Source organism: Hypanus sabinus, chromosome 4 (genome assembly GCF_030144855.1).
Source record: "Hypanus sabinus isolate sHypSab1 chromosome 4, sHypSab1.hap1, whole genome shotgun sequence".
Classification (NCBI taxonomy): Eukaryota; Metazoa; Chordata; class Chondrichthyes; order Myliobatiformes; family Dasyatidae; genus Hypanus; species Hypanus sabinus.
In genome coordinates, this window is record NC_082709.1 from 121,670,985 (window position 1) to 121,695,940 (window position 24,956).

The 24,956-nt window shown below is 39.3% G+C and overlaps 1 protein-coding gene and 1 long non-coding RNA gene across 2 annotated transcripts in view; one reads left to right on the top strand and one right to left on the bottom strand.

Moving 5' to 3' along the window:
• The first annotated feature begins 466 nt into the window (after positions 1–466).
• Positions 467–24,921, top strand: LOC132393164 (uncharacterized). The gene is made up of 4 exons (XR_009511769.1): positions 467–784; positions 8,840–9,207; positions 23,079–23,155; positions 24,284–24,921. It is a non-coding gene; the product is annotated as an uncharacterized LOC132393164 (long non-coding RNA).
• Positions 4,206–24,956, bottom strand: part of frmpd4 (FERM and PDZ domain containing 4) — a 336,831-nt gene continuing 316,080 nt past the window's right edge. Inside the window, exons 11-16 of the mRNA XM_059968060.1 lie at positions 24,065–24,154; positions 21,361–21,543; positions 20,607–20,745; positions 6,730–7,797; positions 5,125–6,435; positions 4,206–4,343 (exon numbers count right to left, since the gene is read on the bottom strand). Of these exons, the coding sequence (XP_059824043.1) occupies positions 4,339–4,343; positions 5,125–6,435; positions 6,730–7,797; positions 20,607–20,745; positions 21,361–21,543; positions 24,065–24,154 (2,796 nt within the window). The 3' untranslated portion in view covers positions 4,206–4,338. The remainder of the gene's footprint in view (positions 4,344–5,124; positions 6,436–6,729; positions 7,798–20,606; positions 20,746–21,360; positions 21,544–24,064; positions 24,155–24,956) is intronic.

Genomic DNA, 24,956 nt, shown 5'->3' on the forward strand with positions numbered 1-24,956 from the left:
ACCAAAACTATCAAATAAGCAATTCCTCAAGTGTCATTGTTAAGACAATTGTGCCGTGCTAATAATTGAAAGTCTTCTTTGGCTTTTGTCAACCAGGAACCTGTCTGAAAATGAAAGTGTAATTGAAAAATTTAGTACTGCACAATTCTTCAGTTATATAAAAACATTATAATAGTGCAAGCATTTAAATTTCAACCCCTTGAGAGTGACTTTCATGGATATTTGTACCCTTAAAAGTCAGTCAAGTAAACATCTAAAGAGATGCTCCGATTCCGTTGGAAATATTTATAACTGTGTAACAAGAAATAAATCAGCCTACCTTAAAAAGCTGGGCAGATGATCCAGGTTAAAAACTGTTGATGAGTCACTGATTAACCTGTAAAATTAACTCAGTTTCTCTCTACAGTTCTGTGTTTTCCAGCATATTTTATTTCAGATTTGCAGCAACTTGCTTTTATTGTGACAAATAATGAATATGTTAACAAGGTATTTTTTGTATAGAAATTAATGAGTATTCCAGGTTTGCTGTGAGTCACTCTGAATGATTTCCCTAATGATTCACTGCTGCTGTAACATAGGCATTGATTAATTGTCATAACTCCAAGTCAATGAGCACTGAAGAATGAACAACTGTGGAAAACATAAATGATCACAGCTCAAAGTTCCCAAAAATAGAAGAGCTTGAAAACATAATGGTCACCTCACTTCTAAATAAATTACCAAAATACTTCTGTCTCTGAAAAGCAACCAAAGGGAAGCGGATTAGAGAGTATCAGCTACAAGGGTAAGTTGGACAAACTTGGAAAGCTGTTTCTGGAACGTCTGAGGCTGAGGACCTGAGGGAAGTATATGAAGTCACTAGAAGCTTAGATTGGATAGAGTCTTTATCCAATGGTAGAAATGACTGATACTGGAAGGTGTAGATTTAAGGTGAGAAGGGGAAGGTTTTAAGGAGATTTGTGAGGCAAGTCTTTTTTACACATAGAATGGCAAGGGAGGTGGTGGAAACAGACATGCTAGTGATGGCTGAGAGGTACTTAGATGGACACATGAACAGGCACCTGGAAAGGTAGAAAACGGAGAGGTAAAGATCATGTGCATGCAGATGAGATTAGTTTAAGTTCTCTTCACAGTTAGCACAGACATCAAGGGCCAAAGGGCCTGTTTCTATGCTATACTGGTCTATGTTCTTTGTAATATAAATGATTGATGATCTATTTATTGATACTATTCACTGAAGAAATTATTTTAATCTTGTTAGTATGTCCTTTGGGATACTTCATGCCTATCTGAATAGGGCAGACATGAACCAATTTGCCTTATTACCTGAAGAAGTGTTAAGAATTGACTTAAACATTCTTTTTACAGTTTGACAATTGCTGTGCAATTTTAACAATCTCAAAAGACTTCAAAATCAAGTTAATGAACATAATCATCCACCAAGCTGTTTGATGCCATGGTAATAGTGGTCTGTGAGTACTCTGCCTGCTTCAGTTAGCAGGCCCACTTTGCGGTGCAATGCGAGCAGAAGCACACCAGTGCAGATAGCTCACAGGATGTCTTGCGGCAACTCCCTCAGAATCCTTAGACAACCTTACCTTACAAACCCAACAGCTCGCAGGACAAGGGCAGCAAGAGCACAGGAACACCACCCGATCGAAGTTGCCATCCAAGCCACAGGCCATCCTGATATATCATCATTCCTTCACGGTCACTAGATGGAAATTGTGGACTTTATGCTGGGATTGCTGGTCTATGCACACACGAGGGATTTCAGCCGAACAAGGAAGTTACTCACACCACTTTCTCTGAGGCATTTAGGGGTGGACATAAAATGAATGCCCAGCCTCCGAAGCCCATATTCCTTGAATGAATAAGAAGTGGGAGACGTTGGCACTGATTAAGTCCACTGGTGATTGCATCAAAGAGCTCACATATGTTTGATATTTATTTTTCATTGAAAATAGTTTGGATCATTGCCTCTTGAGGACATCTGCAATCCTATCCTGTTTCTGCATTGGCCTTAACTAATATCATGCAACCAAAAGCTGTCAAAATGAGACAAGTAGTGCAATATTAACGGATACAGGGACGTCCTCTCCCTTTCTACAGTAAACACCTTGTCTTCTTTTATTTGTTGCAGCTACTCTGCTGTACAAATTCCTGCTAAACGGGAAGTTTTGACATGTCTGGAAGGAAACAACTTACAGTGGTTCAGCTGCTTAATAAAAATATAGCTAATTACCCATTATGTCAGCTGACTTTCAAGTATAAGACAGGCCTTCAGCTAAAAATGAATTTTATGTAACTATGCATTTAAGTAAATCACAAAGTCCAAAAACATTTCCCCTAATTATGTAGTTTCAACATTCCTATTAGATGAGAATAATTCCCAATGATTCTTCTTGTAAGAAGTCAAAGGAAATGCCATTATTTAATAGTTCATGATTTGTTCCCAACTCCCCGCCCCAATAATAAGACATGATGAACTGTTTTGTTTGTTTATTGTTTATGTAGTTTGCATCGGTTAAAAAGCATACTTTAAAATTTTAGATAATACTTTATTATTTACAGAGTGATGCAGTATCACATGGGAGACCAGTGTTGTTCTCCTCCCGCCACCCTCAACCCTAATCCCCCCCACCCCCAACCCACTCCATGTTACAGTAGTAGGGGACCTTGACACGTCTGATTTGGGCACTAAATCATTCTGGAGTACAGGTATCATATGAAAAATAACTAAAATTTTTACCATTGCTTTCTATATTTCCTTGCCATTACAAAGGGTTTTTCAATTACATTTCAGTCCTAATAGATAGAGCTGTATAACATCTTAATATCCCACAGGCTCATGGTATAAAACATACTGTATGTACACAAAACCAAGTTTCTTTAATAGCAGTTTCATGTGGTGACCCACACTTACAGTAAACTCTATGTATGGCTTTACAAGGGTACATTTTAAAGTACAATTTGCATGTTATTTATTTAAAAGCGTTTTAAGTGAACGGGTTAGTGTGCTTACGATAGCTGTCATGGTATTTGAATGTCGTGCTAAAACCTTAACATGAGGGTCAACGGGGACTGCCCCAGATACTGCTTCAGCAGCCCTCAATAGACAAATATAGTTCATTACAACTTCGTCTACCTTAGCAACGATTTCCTGTTGCTGTGTTTCAGAATTCATTACTTTAACTAATCGCATGCAGGCTTCTGTTAAGCAACACAGTACTTGAAAGCTGGAAGTCATAGCTAAGAGCATTTCCTCTGGACTCTTTTCCACTGCAGCCATTTTTCTGCAAGCACTTCCCAACTCTCGTGATTCAATTGACAACAGTTGCTTGTACTGGTTAAACCGAAGCTGGTAGTGATCTGGCTTCGCCTGTTCTTTCTCCCCAATGCTTGCTTGCAGGAGAGACAGCAACTCATTGGCATCTTTCTGAGCTGCCAGAAATCCGCCTGGCATCGAGTACACCTTCTCCTTCAGGGTGTTAATTCTGCTGATCTTGATGTCAAGTTCCACCTCACCAAGGCTGGCATCATTCAGCTGAGGCTCTCTGTGGCTACCAGACTCCCTGTAAGGTGCGGCGGTCAGTCCCACATCTCTTCCAGCATTGGCAGGGCGAGAAGTGGTGCAGGTTGCTGTGGATGAACTGGGGAACTGAGGAGTTTGGTCTAAGTAAGTTAATTGGTCCTTACTGCTATAACCACCATCACCATCATCATCAGCATCAACATCCTTATTGAGGAAACAATAGATGAAAGGCCGATGACACTTCCAGTTGCCCATCTCCACCTTCAGGAAAGGCAATTGTCTAGGCTGCCTTAAATCTTTTTGCACTGAAAATGTCTGCGATAGTCTCCGACTCCCCTTACTGTTTGCAGTGGTGGAACTGCATGATGAATTTGTTGTCACTGATCCTTGAGAGTGGCACTCGGATATGCTCTCACCCAGAGGAAGTTCTACTCTCTTCTGTACAAGTTGGGGATTGGGTACCTCGAGGAGATCGGAATATTGGAATCCTATGGAACTCCTTGATTTTTCTAGTTGGGTTTCTGCACTTCTCATTCGTGGTGTAATGCTACTGCTGCAACGCCTCAGCACCTTCTTTCTGGGAGGAATTTTAAGGCTTCCTCCTCTGCCCTCATGGCTATTCCTATGAAGTGATGTTGAATGCCCTTGTCCTTCTTTGAGAAGATTAGGTGACTCTTGGCAGGTAGTTGGCACCTTTGTGTCATTGCAAGTGTTTGATGGCAGGGGAATGTTGTCGCCTTTGAACTGATTACTGAAAGCTGAAGTTGCACCTCCTCTTCCTCCTTGCTCAGGCTCTGTGCAAGCTACACTAGGGGCGGCAGAAAAACACAGAGAGTCATTAAGCATCTCCTTGACAACATGCTGCAATTTACAATCTGGGTTGCACTGCTTGTCCTTAGCAGAGAGCTGCTTCTCCTGAAAACCTCCAGGCAGAGCTTTATCATTCTCACTGGCAGCTCCTTTACTCAGACTGGGACACTGCTCAGAATGCGGGTCTTGTCTTACCTGTCTCTCAGAACAGGCAACTTGTCTCCTTTCCCTGTTAATTCTTTCCTCCAGCTCCCTATCCTTCTGAGTCCTCTGTTTAGCTAACTCATTGTCCCTCCTCAATTTGGATGGTAAAGATGCAAACAATATATTTCTAAAGTTACATCGTGAACTTTTAAGTAACTTATGTTTACCCACTGTAACCAATTCCTGGTGTTTAAATTGATCTAGGTCTTTTGATGTCGAGGCTAATAATGGAAATGTTAATGTGTTAGATCTATGAGGCTTAGAAAAATTCTGATTAACTTTGACACAGTCATTTTCATTTGGGAAAGTGATTGATGTGCTTTTAAGGTGAGGAAATGTGCTGAAAGTAATTTCTTGAGATGCGTTACTACTGTTATCAACTTTGGGTTTACATGTCTCCTTCAGTGTATCTTTATTACAATCTGCAGAGCTAACTTCATGAGATAGACCTGACAAAAGAGGACTAGCTTCTTGACCTTGAACATAATCATTTCCTTTACCCACTACCTTACTTTCAACGACAAAATTATGCGGTTCAACACCTGTGTAAATAATACCGCCGTTTACTAAGGTACCTGTGGTTTCTTTAATCTTGGGTACTCGGTGGCACCCGTCACGTATGGTACCAAATATAGGTTCAGCATTTGAAGGTGCATGCGTGTTATGGGTTGTTCTTCTGTGACACACGGCTTCAGCTTGGGGATGCAGATCTTTATAGGACGTTCCATGACTTTGAAGCAAAAGTGTTCGCTGATCTTCTGAAATGTAACCAAGACTCTTTAGAGAAGACTCTGATAGAATGTGTTTAATTTCAGTGGTACAATGGGGAGAGTCCACTGGAGTGGCGCATGTGCTACTGCTCGTACTGCAGGGTGCATCTACTGAAGAACACTGGGAGCTCTGCAGAGAATAATGGCCCTCACTTTGTAAAGAAGACATTCTTTTTGTCATATGATATTCACAAAGTCGAGTCACACTCTGCTCAGCTTCGGGAAGCTCTGAAGAGTGATCATCAGGGAAAAGCTCAGTATCATCTGAATCAGTCAGGTGCTTGGCGGAAGACCCGTAGGTAGTATCAGAAAGAAAGCTCTCATCACGTCCAAGCCCTGAAGTGCTGGCCAGGGAGCACCGGTCATCCATTTCAGCATCAGTTTCTTTCTCATCAAGTTCAGTTCTAGAAACTAGGCAAGCTTTGTGAAAGTTTTTACCATTAATTAACCCTGGGATGTGCTTATCATTCATTTTTTCTCCTGACACTTGAAACCACCTTTGTGTCTCTTTTCGGAAAGTAGTGCTCTCTAAGTCATAGGTGGTTGTGCGTTGGCTATTCTTTCCGACCAGTGTGTTGTACTTGCTGTTAGTTGACAAGTCATCACCCACTTCCATCTTTTTGTTTGCATGTTGCCTTTTCATTGATACACTACCATCAACTGCTATCTTGATGCTAGTATCACCCACCTTGCACTTTTGCTTACTTGAACATGAATACATCAGAGACCCCACCTGCAGCTTGCTGAAGTAGTCCGTGACAGATTTTGTCTCCATTGTTTCCGGCTCCATTTCAATTTCCTCGGAAGGAAGAATTTGCTTCGAAGGCACAGCTTTGGACTTTGCACTGGTTCCTCGCTGAGTGCTCAAGCAATGCGTGACTTTTGGAATCACTTTGGAAGTGGGCCCTACGTTCTCGCTCTGAGAAATCGGGAACTCAGTTTGCTCTTCTTGAAGTTGTTGATAGCCTTCGCTGGTGGCCACAAGCATGTGCATGGAACCCTCAGAGTGCTTCTGCGCTGAGGCTACCTCAGAGCTTTCAGTCATTTCAGAGGAGTTTGTTTCATTGCCAGAATCCGATGACGACTCAGGACTATAAGCTCTTAATATCACTACACCTGTATACCATAAGAGAATAAACAGTCAATTAATTACTTCATCATAGGCACTTTTGTAATCTCAAAAAAACAGGTTTATTAAACAAAACGTTTAGTATTCTTAAATCTCTGTGCATAATAAGCACCCTGCACATGAAATATCAAACATGATTGCTCCATTAGCATGCCAGATCAGAAAATGGGATGACAAAAACTGATGGTAAAATTTGTTCTGGAATGTTTCCAAGTTGTTAACAAGTTTACAGATGGAACATTATGACAGTCAATGAATAAATGTTACTATGGTGAAAGAACCTGAGCTGTCATCCGTTTGCTGAACAGACTGCTCCTCGGAAGCTGCCAGCTCCTCCAGGGCTTGCAAGGTTGAAACCACAGCGTCATCCAGTGCCTGCTCACCACTCTGCTCTTCAGCCTGCGTAGGAATGGCATCTATGAGTGACACAGGGATGTCATCACTTGTGGAACATTTGCTTTGGCTATCATTTCCTGAGCTTTGTGCCGGCTGATGCTGGCTATCTTCTTCATCCGAGCTGTTGTCTCTGAAGCCAGGAGGAGGGGCAGCTATTGCTACATTCAGAGAATGCAGCAGAAAGTCATCTTCATCGTCATCATCACCCCCAGGGGGAGGAAGTGAAGTTAAGTCAATTATGTCATCACTCGATCCAGAAATATTCAGGATGTCCATTTTGTCCACCTCACCAAGAGGGATATCCTCCTCACAGCTGGCTTCATCTTCATCCTCAGCATCATCTGTGGTCTCTGAGTAGCAGATGTCATGTAACAATGGTTCTTCAATGCTTTCTGCATTTGCAAACATTCTGCTATCATTGATGTTTGCATACACAGCATTTGAATCAATGTTATCTACATCAATCCCTGGGAATGAGAAGTCTTGGCATTTAATGTCGCTTGCGTTGTTCAAGTACATTTGTTGGTCCAAATTGCTGGGACTATCATCCAACAATCTTTCATAACCAAGGTTTCTTGGGTTAAAGATAGCAACATTGTGGTCCTCAAAGACAAAGGATACCTTAGCTCCTCTTGGAGTTTCCTGTACCGTTTTGGTAGACTCTTTCCCAGAACGAGGCATCCTGTTGAAGTTTTTGTTTTCAGCTTCCACAGCGTCCATGTATTCAGCACCTAGATGCCTATGATCATTAACATCTGTGATTTCACTTATTAAAATCCCCCTTGAATCTTCATGGTAAATTGGACTATCTGAGAAATCTACATTTTCATGCTTTGTTTCTCTCATAGACGATGATTGACCATCTTCTTTCTTAGGCCTGTTATAGCATGAACTCTTCGGTAAATAGTTCCATTCTACATTGTGCATGTCATGTTTAGTCTTGTACTCCGAGCCTATTAAAAAAAGATAAAAGAAGGGCAATTATTCACAAATATACAGCCTTGCTAATGATCATGACCGATAAGGGATGTTTAACCGTTAACAAATGGGCATTTTGCCTCACAAATTCATTCAATAAGAGTCAGTTAATTTCAGAAGCAGAATACAAGACCCCAATGCATCTAGAATGATTAACTTCACCAACAGTGGGTAAACCTCTGGGGCTGTAACGATATCTGTGCGATGTTTCTGTCTCTAGCAAAATAAATTTTATGTCATCCATTGGAATAAAAGTGCAAATTTGGGATATATTATCTGTATTGTATTCAATGAAATATCACTTGATCTATGTCCAGATACCATTTCCCATCTGATTCTTAAGAAATTTGGTGAATAAATTCTTTAAATCCTTGATTGAAAATTAACATATGACTAAGCATCTATGGCCACTTACACATGCGAGTTTTAGCTTTAGCTGACTGTATCTTGCTAAGGGATTTAACAAATTCCTTTTGGAATTACGTAAATAACATCCATTGACATTCGCCAACCCACAAACCTGCTTCATACTCATTCAGCATGACTATGCTTTACCAGTTTACGCTGGCTTTCTCTGCTCACTTTGTTGAAAATGGGCAGCCATGCTGTGCAGAGTTCCAGACCCTGAATATTTCCATGACAATATCTGTTAGACCAACTGGTCTATAATTTTTCATTTTCTCCCCTTTTCAAAGTGCAGGGTGATATACATCTGAGGTCAACAGAAATTCAGAGGAATATAGTTCGGGTATGTGCAATGCTCCAACCTATTTTCTTTACAATCCAGGGATGGAAAATATCTGACCTCAAGGACCTGTTGCTCCCTCAGTGCCATTATGTTCTCCAAAGAAAATTTTGCATATACAGATTTTGGTTACTTCCACCTCTGATTAACTATTACTTCCTTTTGATTTCCAGCTAACTATGTGGGGCAAAGCTGAGACAGTGACTCCTTCCAGCTCATCTGCAGAAACAGCTTGATTTCTATTTTTCATGTCTCTCTTTTTCCTTTTTAAGGTGGATGGGGTTTTGTCGTAGACCATCACTGAGAGTTATAATCAGATTTAAAGTATCTTGCAGCGGTGGGTCTTGCTCCTTGGGGCTCAAGACTGGCCGCTTTTCGATAACTCAAGGACGCGGCCTAGAAGACGGCTATGCCTTCGGGGTTTCGAGACTTCACAGGCCTGTGGACAACTCTACACTGGTGCTGCTGACTGAAGCATTGCGGGAGAAAACAGAACATCGGATTGGCTATTGGGGTCCCTGTACTCCGTGAATTGTTCACATTCTCTCTCTTGCTAGTGGGGGAGAGTTTGTTGCCAATTCTGGAGTCGGTGAACTCGAGGAAAAAGAAGTGAATTGGATGACTTTATCATTGCAAATCAGTGAGTTGTTCTGCTATGTCTCTCCTCCCACTGTGAAAGGGTGACACCTCTCTGTCTCTTTATTGGGGAGAGAGAGAGCGCCTGTGGTATGCTGTATTGATGGGGTGAACGATTAGTTTCTGTTGCAGATAATGGTCTCTCTTGGTGGCTTTGCTATTGCTTGCTGAGTGGAGGGTGCCAGTGCTTTTTTGCTGACGCGAGTGGGGAGGGGGAGGGGGGAGTAGGGGCCTTTGGGGTTCCAAAGTTTTTACTGTCATTCATTCTTTGGGGAACTCTTCTGTTTTCAGGGATGTTTGGGAAGAATAAGAATTTCAGGTTGTATATTGTATACCTTCTCTGCTATTAAATGGAACTGTTGAAATCTGCTTTTCTGTAAAAACTGATTCAACACACTCACTGGTTATTCAACATAACCAGCCCAATTTGAACATTTTTTTCTACTGCACTGAACACAAGGATTTTAACCTGTAAATCATACCAGCATCTACTCATTCTGTTCTCTGACCTCCTTAAAATATTTTCAATACAATCCTGCAAGAAGATTTTGTTTTTACTGTTTGCAGAAAACAAAACTGAACTTTCTTCATCTTTCTTCCTTAAACAAAAGTTGTAAAACAATATTCTTCACTTTCCTTCCTCCAGCCTCGCACTAATAACTATGATACTGACATTATTCTAAAAAAGGAATTACGATTTCAATGGATATAAGTTAGACTTAAAGATCTTTTGCTCAGGTAGTCAAATACACGGGCATTGAATTTAAGAATTTCTAAGCTGGAAATTCTGCATCCATATCCACTTAATTTCTTTTCAAGGCATCCCTGTTCAATTACTTCATCAATATCTCACTGTTTTAAATCATGGCATACTGGCTAAGTTACTGGACTATTGATCCAGGGAGCTAAGTCTGAATTCCACCTAACAGTGGTGAATATAAATACACATACAGAAATAAAAACAAAATTGGAAGACGGTAACAATAATGGCCAAGACTGAACTACCGCATGGTTGTATGAAGCCATTTGGTTCCCCAATGTTCTTCATGAAACAAAATTACAGACTTGAACATGATTCCTCACCTACCAAAATCGTTGCTCTTAACCATCCATGCAATAGGCCAGTAAGTTGAGCAAGTTCAGGGACCAGTTTAGGATTGACAGTAATTGTTAGCCTTGCCAACAATGTAAGCATCCTCTTTTTAGCCAGGGCATCAAAGCATTTGGGATGAAGGCAGGGGAGTGGGGATGATTGGAAGAATTGGATCAGCCTATGATTGAATGGCAGAGCAGACTCGATGGGTTGAATGGCCTACTTCTGCTTCTATATCTTATGGTCTTATGGAAATGTTGAATTTCACTTCTATGTCCCATCCTTATGCAGTCTTATACAATACTACATCTTTGCCCATCATCTGTACTGTGGGGGGAAAAAACTACTTTTTCAAGGGCGCATAAACAGTTTCTCAATCATACAGCATGCCAACAAATTGGCACTGTTTCTGTCATTAAAAAAATAAAATGAACATAATCATGTACAGAATATGGTGGTTGAAGGCAAGGCCAACAATTATTTCTGATCCCTTATTGGTATTGAACCATGCCAGTTAGGGTCGTGAGTTTAGGGTCACCGATGTAATAGACTGTATGTTTTTCTATTTTAGAGAGCTGATGATTTTTTTTCTGAAAGTACAGAAAGTTCACAGTCACCATTACCAACCAAACCTGCCATTTTATTATTGGTTGTTATGTATTTATCTGAATTTAAATTCCACAGCTCCCATGGTAGAAATTGAACTCATAATTCCAGTTCATTAGTCCAGGTCTTCCCAGTAACATAACTACTACACTGCAGTCTCCTTGGATAAGGCATGAAAATTAGCAGGATCAATTGATGATAAAATAATAATGCATGAAACTATTAAGATGTGTAAATATAATGGGTAGATTATTATGCACAAGAGGAAGACAGTCAAACCCAGAGGAGTAAACTCACTTAGAATGTAAAATAAAAGCTGTGCTCTGAATTTATTTGCTTGCTAGAATGGTAGTCTTGACATAGAGAACTGTATTTTGTTTGCATTGCTACAGCCATTCATTCTGTATCACGGTCAAATCGCTTCCAAAGAGCTGACTCAAGGCCTAAATAATGAGCCGTAGATTCTAAGGGTATGGGCTTAGTGTTGAATGATTTAAAACGAAAACAAATCTTTGAATGCTTCATAAAACAAACAAAGAAAAAATCAGATGCTGAAAATCTGAAATAAAAGCAGAAAATGACACATACTCAACAGATCAGGCAGCTTCTGTAAAGAACGAAACAGGATTAACACCTCACTTAATCACTTATTGGAATGTGAATTGTCTTTCTTTCTTCAGAGAAACTTCCAAGATTTCTAATATTTTCTGTGTTTATTTCATTGACTTTCTCCTTCCTTGCAATTATGAATGAAACCTGCTGCCAGCATAATGTAACTTTCAGGCATTTGTTTAGTCTCAGCTGTATGTTTGGGACTGATGTTATACTAGAATTATTAAACTCTATTGCACAGAAACAGACCTTTTGGCTCATGATCTGCTTGTAGATTTCTATTCCATTTCTTTTTCTATTCTTTTGAAAGCTAATAGCCTGCACTGGCCCTAAGTACAAGTTACGAAGAGATTCTGTCAGAAAGAATACTCATGAACCAGAAATTTTGGGTGCTAATCCTACTTAAGATGACAGAGCAACAATATATGCAACTGCATCTGTGATATGATGAAACTGCATAGAAGAGGCTTGGTATGACTTGTTCATTAATGCTAGTTGCATTTTGCTCTTAAGGGGATCTGTTTTTATGGAGCAGATATGTAATGAAACTAGATATGCAGAGAAATACTTAGCATATTGATAAAGGCATTCAGAGCCACTTCAAACCATTAAATGAACAGACATAAAAATATAACCCTTAGGGAAAAGGTTAAGTCCCACAACACCAGCACTGGAAGGGCCTCTGAGATTCATGGTAAAAGTTATTTAATTCATACACAGAGTATGAAAGGTTTTGTTTTCTTTCATACATTACAGGAAGCACTACGGATTAAGTTCTAGTTTTACATTCCACCTTAATCTCAGGTTGTAAAGTTTCTAGTTTTAACAAGTAAGAATAAATAACAATGAGGAAAAATCTCTTTTCTTTATTGATAAAATAACATGCTGGCAAAGAACACGTTCCCTTTCATTTTCTTTTAAGAATACGACACATAGTTTTCGAAAGGCTCTTTTTTTGCCACTAACCAATCTTAATTAACTATAAGAAAAGTTAGTTTATTGTGTGGAAATAATAAAAACTGCATAAGTGAGTGGAAAAACGGAAAAATAGGAAAGCCATTCGAATGAATATATGAAAGAAAGTGAAAATTTAGTTAAGAGATATTTAGGGTGCAACTCAGCCAATCTATAATAGTTAGTTCTGGTTCTGATTCAGTTATGCTTTATTGAGATGTTAAGTTAATGCATGAATTGTGTCAATTTTGACAAAAAAGCTAAACTGAAGCAAAAATGAAATGAAATCAGTCAGTGGCGAATGCAATATTGGCATTCATTTCTAGAGGTATAGAATATAAGAGCAGAGATGTGATGTTGAGGCTCCATAAGGCACTTGTGAGACCACACTTGGAGTACTGTGTGCAGTTTTGGGCTCCTTATTTTAGAAAGGATATACTGACATTGGAGAAGGTTCAGAGAAGATTCACAAGAATGAGTCCAAGAATGAAAGGGTTGCCATATGAGGAAGGACTGGCAGCTCTTGGGCTCTATTCCATGGAGTTCAGGAGAATGAGGGTGGATCTCATAGAAACATTCCGAATGTTAAAATGCCTGAACAGATTAGATATGGTGAAGTTATTTCCTATAGCAGGGAGTCTAGGACAAGAGGGCATGACTTCTGGATTGAAGGACGTCCATTTAGAACAGAGATGTGGAGAATTTGCGTTAGTCAGAGGGTGGTATATCTGTGGAATTTGTTGCTACGAGCAGCTGTGGAGGCCAAGTTATTGGGTGTGTTTAAGGCAGAGATAGATAGGTTCTTCATTAGCCAGGGCATCAAAGGGTATGGAGAGAAGGCAGGGAAGTGGAGATGACTGGAAGAATTAGATCAGCCCATGACTGAATGACGGAGCAGACTCGATGGGCCAAATAGCTTACTTCTGCTCCTGTATCTTATCTTAAAAATTGAACCTCTATTGGCAACCTATGAAATAAAACCAGTTTTAAGATGGCATCTTCAACAACATATTAAAAGATTATCAATATATCTGTCATATTTGAAGAAATGTTTGTGCTGCAGCAAATATGTAGTTATGAATTTAAAAGTAAAATTTGGAGTGAATTACAAGAATTTTGTTTCCACCAGGACAGATAGGAGAGGAGGAAGTGCTGGGGAAATTAGCTGGTATGGAGAAATATAGATGGGTAATGATAAAATGAAGCAATCTCATATAGACCAACAATGGGACCATCAAGGTTGAGTGTGATGATAATGTTAAGCAAGTGGTGGTGACTTGATTGTAACACAATCATGATTGAATACTGCTTTGATAATTTAGAAGCCTTGACATGTGGTCTCAAGCAATGCTCAGAGCTGACTGGATCAGCTGTGGAATTTAAACTCAATTACCTAAATAACTTTGGAATAAAAAGTTTGTGTCAGGACAGTGATATATAAAGTCCATCTGGTTTGCAGGTATTCTGGGGTAAGAATCGCTGTTGTCTTTGCCTTCTCACGTCTTGAGCTCACTTCAAGCTCATAGCAATGTGATTGACTGCTGACTTTAGATTCCAAGAGGGAGAATTTGTAGAGTGCCTATGAGATGGCTTTTTAAAGCAGCTTGTGGTTGAGGCCACTAGAGGATCAGCGATTCTAGATTGTGTGTTGTCTAATAAGGCCTTAAGAAATTGGAGCAGAATTAGGCCACTTGGCCCATTGAGACTGCTGTGCCATTCAATCATGGCTGATCCTTCTGTCCCCTCCTCAGCCTCTCTCCCCATAGCCTTTGATGCTGTGTCCAATCAGTCTCCTATCACGATTCACCTTAAATACACCCAACAACCTGGCTCCCACAGCTGCCTGTGTTAACAAATTCACCACACCTGGCTAAAGAAATTTTATCAGATCTCTGTTTGAAATAGACACCAATCTTTCCTAATGCTGTGCCCTCTTGTCATAGACTCCCCCACCATGGGAAGCATCCTTTCTGCATCTACTCCGTCTAGGTCTTTCAACATTCAAAAGGTTTCAATGAGATACCCCCTTATCCTTCTAAATACCAGTGAGTACAGGCGCAGAGCCATCAAATGTTCCTCACATCATATCCCTTTCATTCCTGGAATCATCCTTGTGAACCTCCTCTGGACCCTCTCCAATGCCAGCACATCTTTTCTAAGTTGAGGAGCCCAAAAATGTTCGCAATACTCAAGGTGAGACCTCACTAGTGCCTTATAAATCCTCAGCATCACATCCCTGCTCTTATATTCTAGACCTTTTGAAATGAATGCTAACATGGCATTTGCCTTCCTCACCACTGACTCCAGCTGTAAGTTAACCTTGAGCATGTTCTGCACATGACTCCCAAGTCCCTTTGCATCTCAGATTTTTGGATTTCATCCCTATTTAGAAAATAGTCTGCACGTTTATTTCCTGATCATGCATTTTCCAACATTGTGTTTCATTTGCCACTTTCTTGCCCATTATCCTAATCTGTCTAAATCTTCATGCAGCCTGCCTGTTTCCTCAACACTGTCTCCCCTTCCACTAATCTTTGTATCATCTGCAAACTTGGCACAAAGCCATCTATTCCATTATCTAAACCACTGACACACAGCATAAAAAGAAGCAGTCTTATAAAAACTGCTGGTAGGGAGCCAACCAGACAAGGATCCTTTTATTCCCACTCACTGCCTCCCACCAATCAGCCAATGTTCTAACCATGTTAGAAACTTTCCTGTAATACCATGGGCTCTAAACTTGGTAAACAGCCTCACGTGTGGCACATTGTCAAAGGCCTTCTGCAAGTCCAAATATACATCATCCACTTCATCCCCTTTATCTATCTCACTTGTAACCTCCTCAAAGAGTTTCAACAGGTTTATCAGGCAAGGTTATTCCCTTAAGAAAACCATGCTGACTTTTTCCTATCTTGTATTGTGTCACCAAGTACTCCATAACCTCATTCTTAACAATTGACTCCAACATATTCTCAACCACTGAGGTCAGGCTAACTGGTCTGTAATTTCCTTTCTGTTGCCTCTCTCCTTTCTTAAAGAGTGGAGTGACATTAGCAATTTTCCAGTCCTTTGCCACCATGCCAGAGTCCAATGATGAAGTACTGTGGCTTTATAAGGCATTGGTGAAGCCTCACTTGGAATATTATGGGTAATTTTCGCTCCTTACCTAAGAAAGGATGTGCTGGCATTGGAGAGTTTAGAAAGGATATTCATGATTTCGGAATTGAAAGGCTTATCATGTAAGGTAATGGGGAGAAGGTTGGAGAATGGTGTTAAGAGGGAAATGGATCAGCCATGATCAAATGGCGGAGCAGACTCAATGGGCTGAATGGCCTAATTCTGCTCCAATGTCTTATACTCTTATGGATTAGCAAATGTCCTCATCTGTTGCCAGGCAATACACTCAGCTGTGCCAAACTGTTAGCCAGAAAAGGAGTACCATCAGCACAAGGAATGCAGTGATCAGGTAGTGAGGCTGGCAGTGGAGAATGAGAATTTTAACACAAGAGGCATGGGGTGAGGTGACCACAGGAGCAGAATGTGCTGGAGGAGAGGGAAACGGCCAAGGTACAATTGTGAAAGGGTTATTGCAGCCTGGGCATAAATTAGAGACAAGCTGTCAGAAGCTTCATTTTGTTTCAAACTAGTCTGTTAAACTAGTCCACATTTCAGGATTCTGGAAAAATTCACATGATAGGGTATGCAAAATTACATTTGTCATGGGACTTTACTATCATAGTTCTATGCCACGCTGACACCTGACTAGATATTGAACTGGGTTGTAAATTTCTCTAAGCATGTTTCGCTTATGGGAGAGGCCAGTGATACTGAATCTGGACAAGAACAACATGAAATCTATAGCAACATTTACCTGTGTACACTTCATAGAGTGTAGCAAGTGATGTGGCCAGCAAAATAGCTGGGTGAAGTCAGCTGAAAGCAATATTATGATATAATTTTTTGCCAGGCACGTGCAATTGATCTTGTAAACCATCTGACTGAAAGTTTGCAGAATGTATCCTCTATAGACGAAGTTGTCAGCTTAACATACTTTGAACTGGAAAACTTAACTCTAAGAAGTGATTTGGAGTTTGTTGTGCATTTCTTTGTAAATTCTTTTCGGCACTTTTTTAGATTGATAAAAGTATTAAGTTGTTAACTTGTAAAACTGAATAGAATCCGCAGATCTGTCAGAGAACTCCAGTAATACAGGTAGTGCTCATGTTATTTAGTTGCACACTAGACAGAATATTGAAATTGAGTTAAATATACACAAGCAATGCAAACTGAGTACTTAGCTAGCTCCAGGGTGCATAGCTTTCAGGATCAGATGAGAATTGATAAATGATGAAATAAAGGTTATGTCTAAACAATCTTATAGAGCTTTTCAAAGAAGTTACCAAGAAGAATGATGAAGGGAGGTCAGTGGACATTGTCTGCATGGACTTTAGCAAGGCATTTGAGAAGCTGAAACACAAGGTTAAATTGCTTGCATTCAGGATGGATTCAATGTTGGCTTAGTGGGAGAAGCTGGAGAGTGGTAGTAGATGATCGTCACTTTGACTGGAGGCCTTGGACTATTGGAGTGCCACAGGGATTGCTGCTAGTTCCATTGTTGTTTGTAATCTACAACAGTGATCTGGATAACAATGTAGTAAACTGGATCAATAAATTTGCGAATATCATCAAGATTGGGGGTATAGTGGATAGTCAGGAACACTATCAAGGTTTGCAAAGTGATCTGACCAGTGCAGACCAGTGTGAAGGATGATAATCTAGGATGTGATCTATAGAGTAGTCAAACTCTGAGGTGTGTCGTCGAACAGAAGGACTTGGGAATACAGATACATAATTGTTTGAAAGTGGCATAACAGTTAGATGGGGTCATTGAAGACCCAAGTAACAAGGAAAAGTTGAATAGGTCAGGATTTTATTCCTTGAGACACAGGAAAATAGGGGTGGGGTTGTAGGTCTTACAGAACTATATAAAATTATGAGGGGTATAGATAGGATGAATGCATGTGGGCTTTTCTCTCAGGTTAGGTGAGACTAGAACCAAGGAACATCAGTTTATGATGAAAGGCAAAATATTTAAGGGGAACTTCTTCACTCAGAGGGTGGTATGCATGTGGAGTGATCTGGCAGCAGAAGTGGCAGATGCAGTTCATTTAAAAGAAGTTTGGATATACACATGGATGAAAGGTTTATGGAGGGCTATGGTCTGAGTATAGGTAGATAGGATGTGCAGAAGACCAGGCCAGTCTATTTCTGTGCTGAGGTGCTCTACGACTCTATGACTAAAGGAAGTATAGCAAACGTACAGATTTAAAGTTGATTGATTCAATAGGGAATGGTACATACAATGGGAAGATATTCTGGAGCTTTTAGATACCTTTCACTTTGCATTTGACTAAGTGCCAAATGGTTAGTTGGTTGCTGTTAGGTTAATGAAATTAAACCTACTGTGAAATGTCTGGCTCAAAAATTCAATTGAGTATATTGAATTGACTTCAGTTGAGTATGTGGAGGAACAGATCAAAGCAGCAAGCATATTTCGAGTTACCATTGAGGAACGAGCTTATGGACAAAAGCTGATTAGGCAGACCTGAGTGATTTCAATTCTAGTATGTCAAAAATCATCAACACCTAACAAATTTAATAATAACATCACCATAGGGAGTCATAAACTCATTCACTATTTTCACTGAAGACAGTGCACGAGGAATCTCACTTAATCTCTCAACCTTGGCATAAACCTCTCATGTAAACTTCCATTGCTGCCTTCTCATAATGTATCAAAAGACTATTAGATTATAAGACAAAGGAGCAGAATTAGGCCATTTGACCCATCGAATCTACACCACCAATCAACCGTGGATGACTTATTATCCCTTTCAACCCAATTCTGTTGCCTTTTCCCTGTAATATTTAACACCCTAACTAACCAAGACTCTATCAACCTCTGAGTTAAATGTACTCAATGACTTGGTCTCCAAAGATGATCATAGGAATCAATCACATAGATTTACCACCCACTGGCTAAATAAATTACTTCTCATTTCTGTTCTAAATGGACATCTCTCTATTCTGACACTGTGCCCTCTGATCCTAGACTCCCCAACTACAGGAAACATCTTCTCCACATCCACTCAGACTAGGCTTTTCAATATTTGATAGGTTTCAATGAGATCCCTCCTCATTCTTCTAAACTCCAGTGAGTACAGACCTAGAACTATCAGACGTTCTTCATAAATCAATCCTTTCATTCCTGGAATCATTCTTGTGACCGTCCTCTAGACCCTCTCCAATACCAACACATTTTTTTTCCTCAGATAAGGGACCCAAAACTGATCACACTATTCAAATTGTAGTCTGACCAATGTCTCATAAAGCCTCAGCATAACATCCTTGCTCTTATATTCGAGCCCTCTTGAAATGAATACTACCATTGCACTTGCCGTCCTTTACCGTTGACCCACCTTGCAGGTTACCCTTTAGGACTCCTAAGACCCCTTGCATCTCTGATTTTTGAATTTTCTCCACACATAGAAAATAGTCTATGCTTTTATTTCTTCGACTAAAGCGCATGACCATATACTTCCCTACACTCTACTCCATCTGCCACTTGTTTACCCATTCTCCCAATCTGTTTGCCCTTCTGCAGACTCCCTGCTTCCTCATCATTACTCGCCCTTGCACCTATCTTTGTTTCATCTGCAAACTTGGCCACAAAGCCATCAATTCCATCATTCAAATTGTAACGTGAAAAGAAGCGGTTCCAATACAAACACCACCTGTCTACGGTTGCCAGCCCGAAAAGGCCCCCTTAATTCCCAGTCTGCATCGTCACTCAGCCAATCTTCAATTTCATCGTTTCTCTCCTGATGGCTTTCTTAGTTACCCTTTGTTGGGTTTTAACAGCTTCCCAATCCTCTACCTTCCCACTAATTTTTGCTATATTATATGCCTTCTCTTATGTTTTTACGCTGGCTTTGACTTCCCTTGTCAGCCACAGTTGCCTCATTATCCCTTTAGAAATACTTCTTCTTCTTTAGGATCTATCTATCCTGTACCTTCCATTTCCCCCCAGAAAATCCAGCCATTGCTGTTCTGCTATCATCCCTGATAGTGTCCCCTTTCAAACAACTGTGGCCAGCTCCTCTCATGCTTCTGTAATTCCTTTTATTTAATTCTAAAATTAATATCTCTGATTCTGTCTTCCGTATCTCAAACTGCAGGATGAATTCTATCATGATTACTGTCCCTTAAACACCCTAAACAAATCCGGTTCATTACACAGCACCCAATCCAGAATTGCCTCTCCCCTATTAGACTCAAAACACCCATCTTGAAGACATTTTACAAATTCACTCTCTTCGGATTCAGCGATTTCCAGTGATTTTCTGAATCTACTTGCACATTGAAATCCCCATGACTATCATTGTCCTTACTACATGCCTTTTTCATCTCCCGTTGTAATTTATATCCCAGATCCTAGCTACAGTTCAGAGGCCTGTATATAATTCCTATCAGGGTCCTTTTACACTTGCAGTTTCTTAACTCTACCCACGAGGATCTTACATCTTCCAGTCTTATGTCACCTCTTTCTGTGGATTTGATTTTTACCAAAGAGCCACCCCACCCCCTCTGCCTACCTGCCTGTCCTTTCAATATAAGCTGTATCCTGGTATGTTAAGCAGCTATGTTATCATCTTCTTTCAACTGTGATACCCACAACTTCATAACTGCCAATCTCTACCTGCGCTATGAGATCATCTACCTTATACCGTGTATTGCAGGCATTTAAATGTAACACCTTCAGTGCTGTACTCATCACCCTTTTTAATTTTGCCTGCATGTTACACATCAACTCATCACACATTGCAATTTTGCCCTGTCATCTGCCTGTCCTTCCTCAGTACACACTGCATCGACTTGTATGCCAACTGCTCTATCTTCAGCCCCATCACTCTGGTTTCCATTTCCGTGCCAAATCAGTTGAAATCCTCCCCAACAGTTCTAGCTGTACCTAAAAATATTGCACATTCAGAGTGTATGTGACACTCTGGTATTTGGACATAATAACAAGTGGCTTTCCAGTATCAAGTTTAGAAAGGTTGCATGTTCAGAACTAATACCTGCTTCATTATTTGCAATGCATTTTCCATGAGCCATGTTAAATATGGAGCGACGAGAGTCCACCAACAGCCTGTAATACCCAGCTGTCAAACAGGCAAGGTTCATTGCATCCGTTGACTCCATTAATAATATAATGGGCTGAAAAAAAAGATAATAGTTTGAGAATCTTGCATTGCAGCGTGGAAAATACATTTCAGTTTGTTAAACCACCAAACCCGCCCTCGGTAACCATGAATTATATAGTTCCACGAAGACATCTGGCACCCGTAATGAATAGCAGTTAAAAAGAAAGCTGATGCTGAAAACTTTAATCTGTAAACCTCCTTTAACATCAACAGAAACAATTTTGTGATTAGATTGGCATATTCACTTGTTAAATTCTGTCCATTTGGAATTGCCTGAAATTAAAGCAATTGAAGGTGAATAAAATTGTTAAACACAATCTTCTGTGAAGGTAAGTTAGGAGATCTTACAGTAATATCAAATCTGAGTTGCATGTCTAATTTAATGATGATAGTAGTTGCCTCCACTCTAGAAACTACTAACTGGTCCAAGAGTTTTAAGAGATAGTACCAGAATTTTGTGAATTAATTTGTTGTGGAAAACACAGGATTTTGATTTATTTTCATTTCCCTCTGCCGATCAATTTTCCTCCCATTGCATCTGCCTCAACCTCTTGCTTTGTAAATCAGGTTCCTGATCACTCACCTCACTGACCTTCCTGACACTTCCCAATGAATGATGTTTTCTTACCTTGACATCCAGCACATTCAGTTCAACTCTCACATTGTTTTCCTCTTCCGAGAACATCTCGATCTTATTCACGTGGCTGAAGTCAGCCAGCAGGGCCACCAGGTGTGTTTTTGCATTAATCACATGGCTTATTCCATACCTTGGCCCGACTAATAATGTGACTTCAGAGTGCTTCTCCCCTTGCTGATTTATGTAATAAATAAAGACAAAATGAGGTCACACTCTCTTTTCAACACTTCTTCATTTGTAACTTAATCATACTCCATAATAAGAATTAGGAAAAAAATCATACAATAATTTCCCACTTCAAGAGAATGAGAAAGCCTATCACTTGACTGGAAGAAATGTTGCCTACTGATAAATCCTGGTACATTTCAATTCATTAATTCTCATAATTGCAGGGAAGGTGTTGTGAATAACAATTGTGCGGAGAGTAAAAATAATCTGCTTCAATTGGATGGCTAGTACTTACCATTACCTGTAGTCTGAAATCTTTTTTTTTGCTCAAAATAACAACTGTTCTTTATCTGAACATGTATGTAACTGCTTAAATAAACAATAAACGCAACATGATCCAGGAAAAATTACAGTAAAGTGAGCAACAGAGCAGAGTCAAAATGATCTAGCATGATTGCATTGAAATATTCCCTCTTAAAATATAATTTTTAATGACGTACTCTTATCTATGGCCATGGTACGCCTCTTGTAATATTCTCGTGGCATTTGCTAAGATAAACCCATGGTTATAAGTAGGACTGGGGGGGATTCAAAAACAAACCAACATAAAAATAACTGTACACTAGAAGGAATTGATGCCTCTATTCCCTACACTATGATGAACCACTCTCAGACAGTGTTGAAACTAGTCTTTGAATATTTTTATATGGCAGAATTAGAATCTATCTAAAGAATAATGGAGTTGAAGCTTATTGTAGATAAGTGGGAACAGAGAGTTGAATTTAAATCAGTTCAACCATGATCTTATTGAATGCTAAGATTGACCCAAATATCTTACTCATGTTCCAGTTCACATCTTTGCATGTTTGCATGGTTGAACAATGTGAGCTTAATTACTTTTCCAGAGTTTAATTTTATTATTTATAGGAGCAAACTTCTGATGGTCTTGTCCTTTGTAGATTTCATCAGACATTGGTCAACCCTTGTAAAAGACAAATGGATCAGGGTGCCTGGCCATTAAGTACTTCACGTAGGTGTTACCTTGCTAAAATAAACAGATGATAACCTTACTTAAATAATGAATAAAATAATTTTAAATCTGCTGACGTCTTGGTAGTAAAACGCAGGAATATTTTGTCTGCTGAGTCATTATTTTGGTACCAAAATGAGAGAAATTCCCTGTAGGTTTTTACTGAAGTAGAACTTGCTGAGCTGCATAGCATTTCCACATTCAGTACTTCTCCACCCACGAACCTCGGAAGAGTGATCCACTACTCAGAGATGCAGTCAACCTCTTAGAAGTTCTTACACTACAAACAGTCCCTTGCAAATTTTATCTGATAAAATTTTGGAATATTATAACGTCTTGGGATATTATAATGTTAAAAAATTGTCTTACTAGTTGATAAAGATGAATGCAATTTTGTTAATGACTACACTTCAAATTAGCCACAATGGCTATAAAAAGCTTTGGAATATCTTGAAAGAGATATAAAAATGCTATGTATATAAATGATTTTATTCTTTTATTCTTTTCATAGATACCTAAACAGAAGAATTAGCGACATTTACTTCAACCATGACCTCATTCCATTGTCTGTCTGTCTTTAGAAGTAAGGTAACTATCTTTTAGTTCTTTGAAGCAAGAATCCAACACTTTTTTTTTCACCATTCAGTGTAGCTGGTGAATTAAAACTTCTAAAGCAGGTCAGCAGTATGTACTGATTTTCTCCAAATGGAAATGAATTTTACTCTTTGACAATATGAGGGCTGTCAACTGAGGAGAGAGGTGACCTGACACAGTCTATATAAGCTACATTAGTGACATGTCATGATCAAAGCTGCATTTCCCATTTTCACAAAAGTAATTTCTCAACAGTCTCTTGATAAGGCTATCAAATTCAGTTAGCAGTGAGCAGTCAGCAGAATGTTTTCCAGTATGGACCCGGTCTGAGCCTTTCAATTTTATTTTGACCAGTAGAAAATGTGATGACTATGTTGTCAACCTGTGTTGCAACCAATCTTTGACTTTCCTGAAGTTTCTAATGACAAATGGTGACTAACACATAATAAATGAACATTTCCAAGTGAACCTAATCATGCACTAACATGATGCTTAAACTTATGCCACTGGAAGTTTTCAACCTATTTTGAAGAGCAAATTCACAACTTAAAACTACATAACATTGTTTCTAAACATCTTTGAGTTAATTTTACCCAGCAACCAGTTTTCCTAAACTGTTGTGCAGTACACAAAGATGATTAAATCAAAATCAAGATTTGACATAACTGAATTGTTTAAGTAGAACATATCAGTAGATTACAGCAAAGAGTCAATGAGGTTTGTTTGTAAGCAGAATTATCAGTTCAAGCCAATATATTATCACTGATATTTTTCTTTGTGCCTAAAGCATGTTCATCATGGGATTATAATTACTGACGTTTAAACAGCTCAGATGAACACAATCTTTTTGTTGTAACATATATATATATGTTAGAAGAAAGAGGAAGAAATAAGATACGTTACCATCAGCATAGCTTTAAAAACTCTGCCTCCATACAATCGCAGGTCACTGAGAAACTTTAAGTAGTGCACCTTGGCTTGTAATGCAGAGAGCTGCAATTGAAAGCAAGGTATGAATTAAGGTAAAACATCATTTAAATGGTGATGATAAATGGCTGCCACTGAATGGCACCAAAACAGAATTAACTGCTTAAAATTCACTCCTTTTCCATTTCAAATCAGGTATCCAGATGTTCCCCTCAATATTGAAGTTTGCAGTTGGGTAAATGGACTCAGAATGGAAACACATTTAATTCACAGGTATTGGCTGATCCAGAAGAAATTTTGCCAAAATACGGAATGTATGAGTTATGGTTGAGTATGGAAGAATACAAAAGCAACTCCCAACTTTGAAACTATTCAAGAACTTAGTCAAACAACGTCTGGTTCTTCACTGTCGAACATCGGTTTAGATGTTAGCAAACACGGCCTGGCAAAGATTTCCGGTGTGTAATAGCTGCTTCAAAGAGCTGGAAACCGAGCCAGAAAACAATTCTAGTAATGCAAGGCAAGTGACTGCCAATTAACATAACAGATTTTTCATTTTCTTCTTCAGAGCACATCCGAATTCCATTATTGCTTTATTGCATCTTTATTTCCTTTTAATTGAGAAATTTTATTTCCCAGTCAGTTATGTACTTAAAGAAGGATTTAAGGGAGATTGACCAAGCAGTAATCTCTACTTCATATATCTACCAAAGCCAAGATGTAATATTTAACGCAAGGCAAAGCATTCTGCTAATGAAAAATTAATATTCATTTTCCACTTTGTTGGAGATAATTGTTGTATTAATAGCAGGTTCTGTCTTTTGCACATGCATTATATAATTTGAAATAATAGCATTAGAGTTTATAA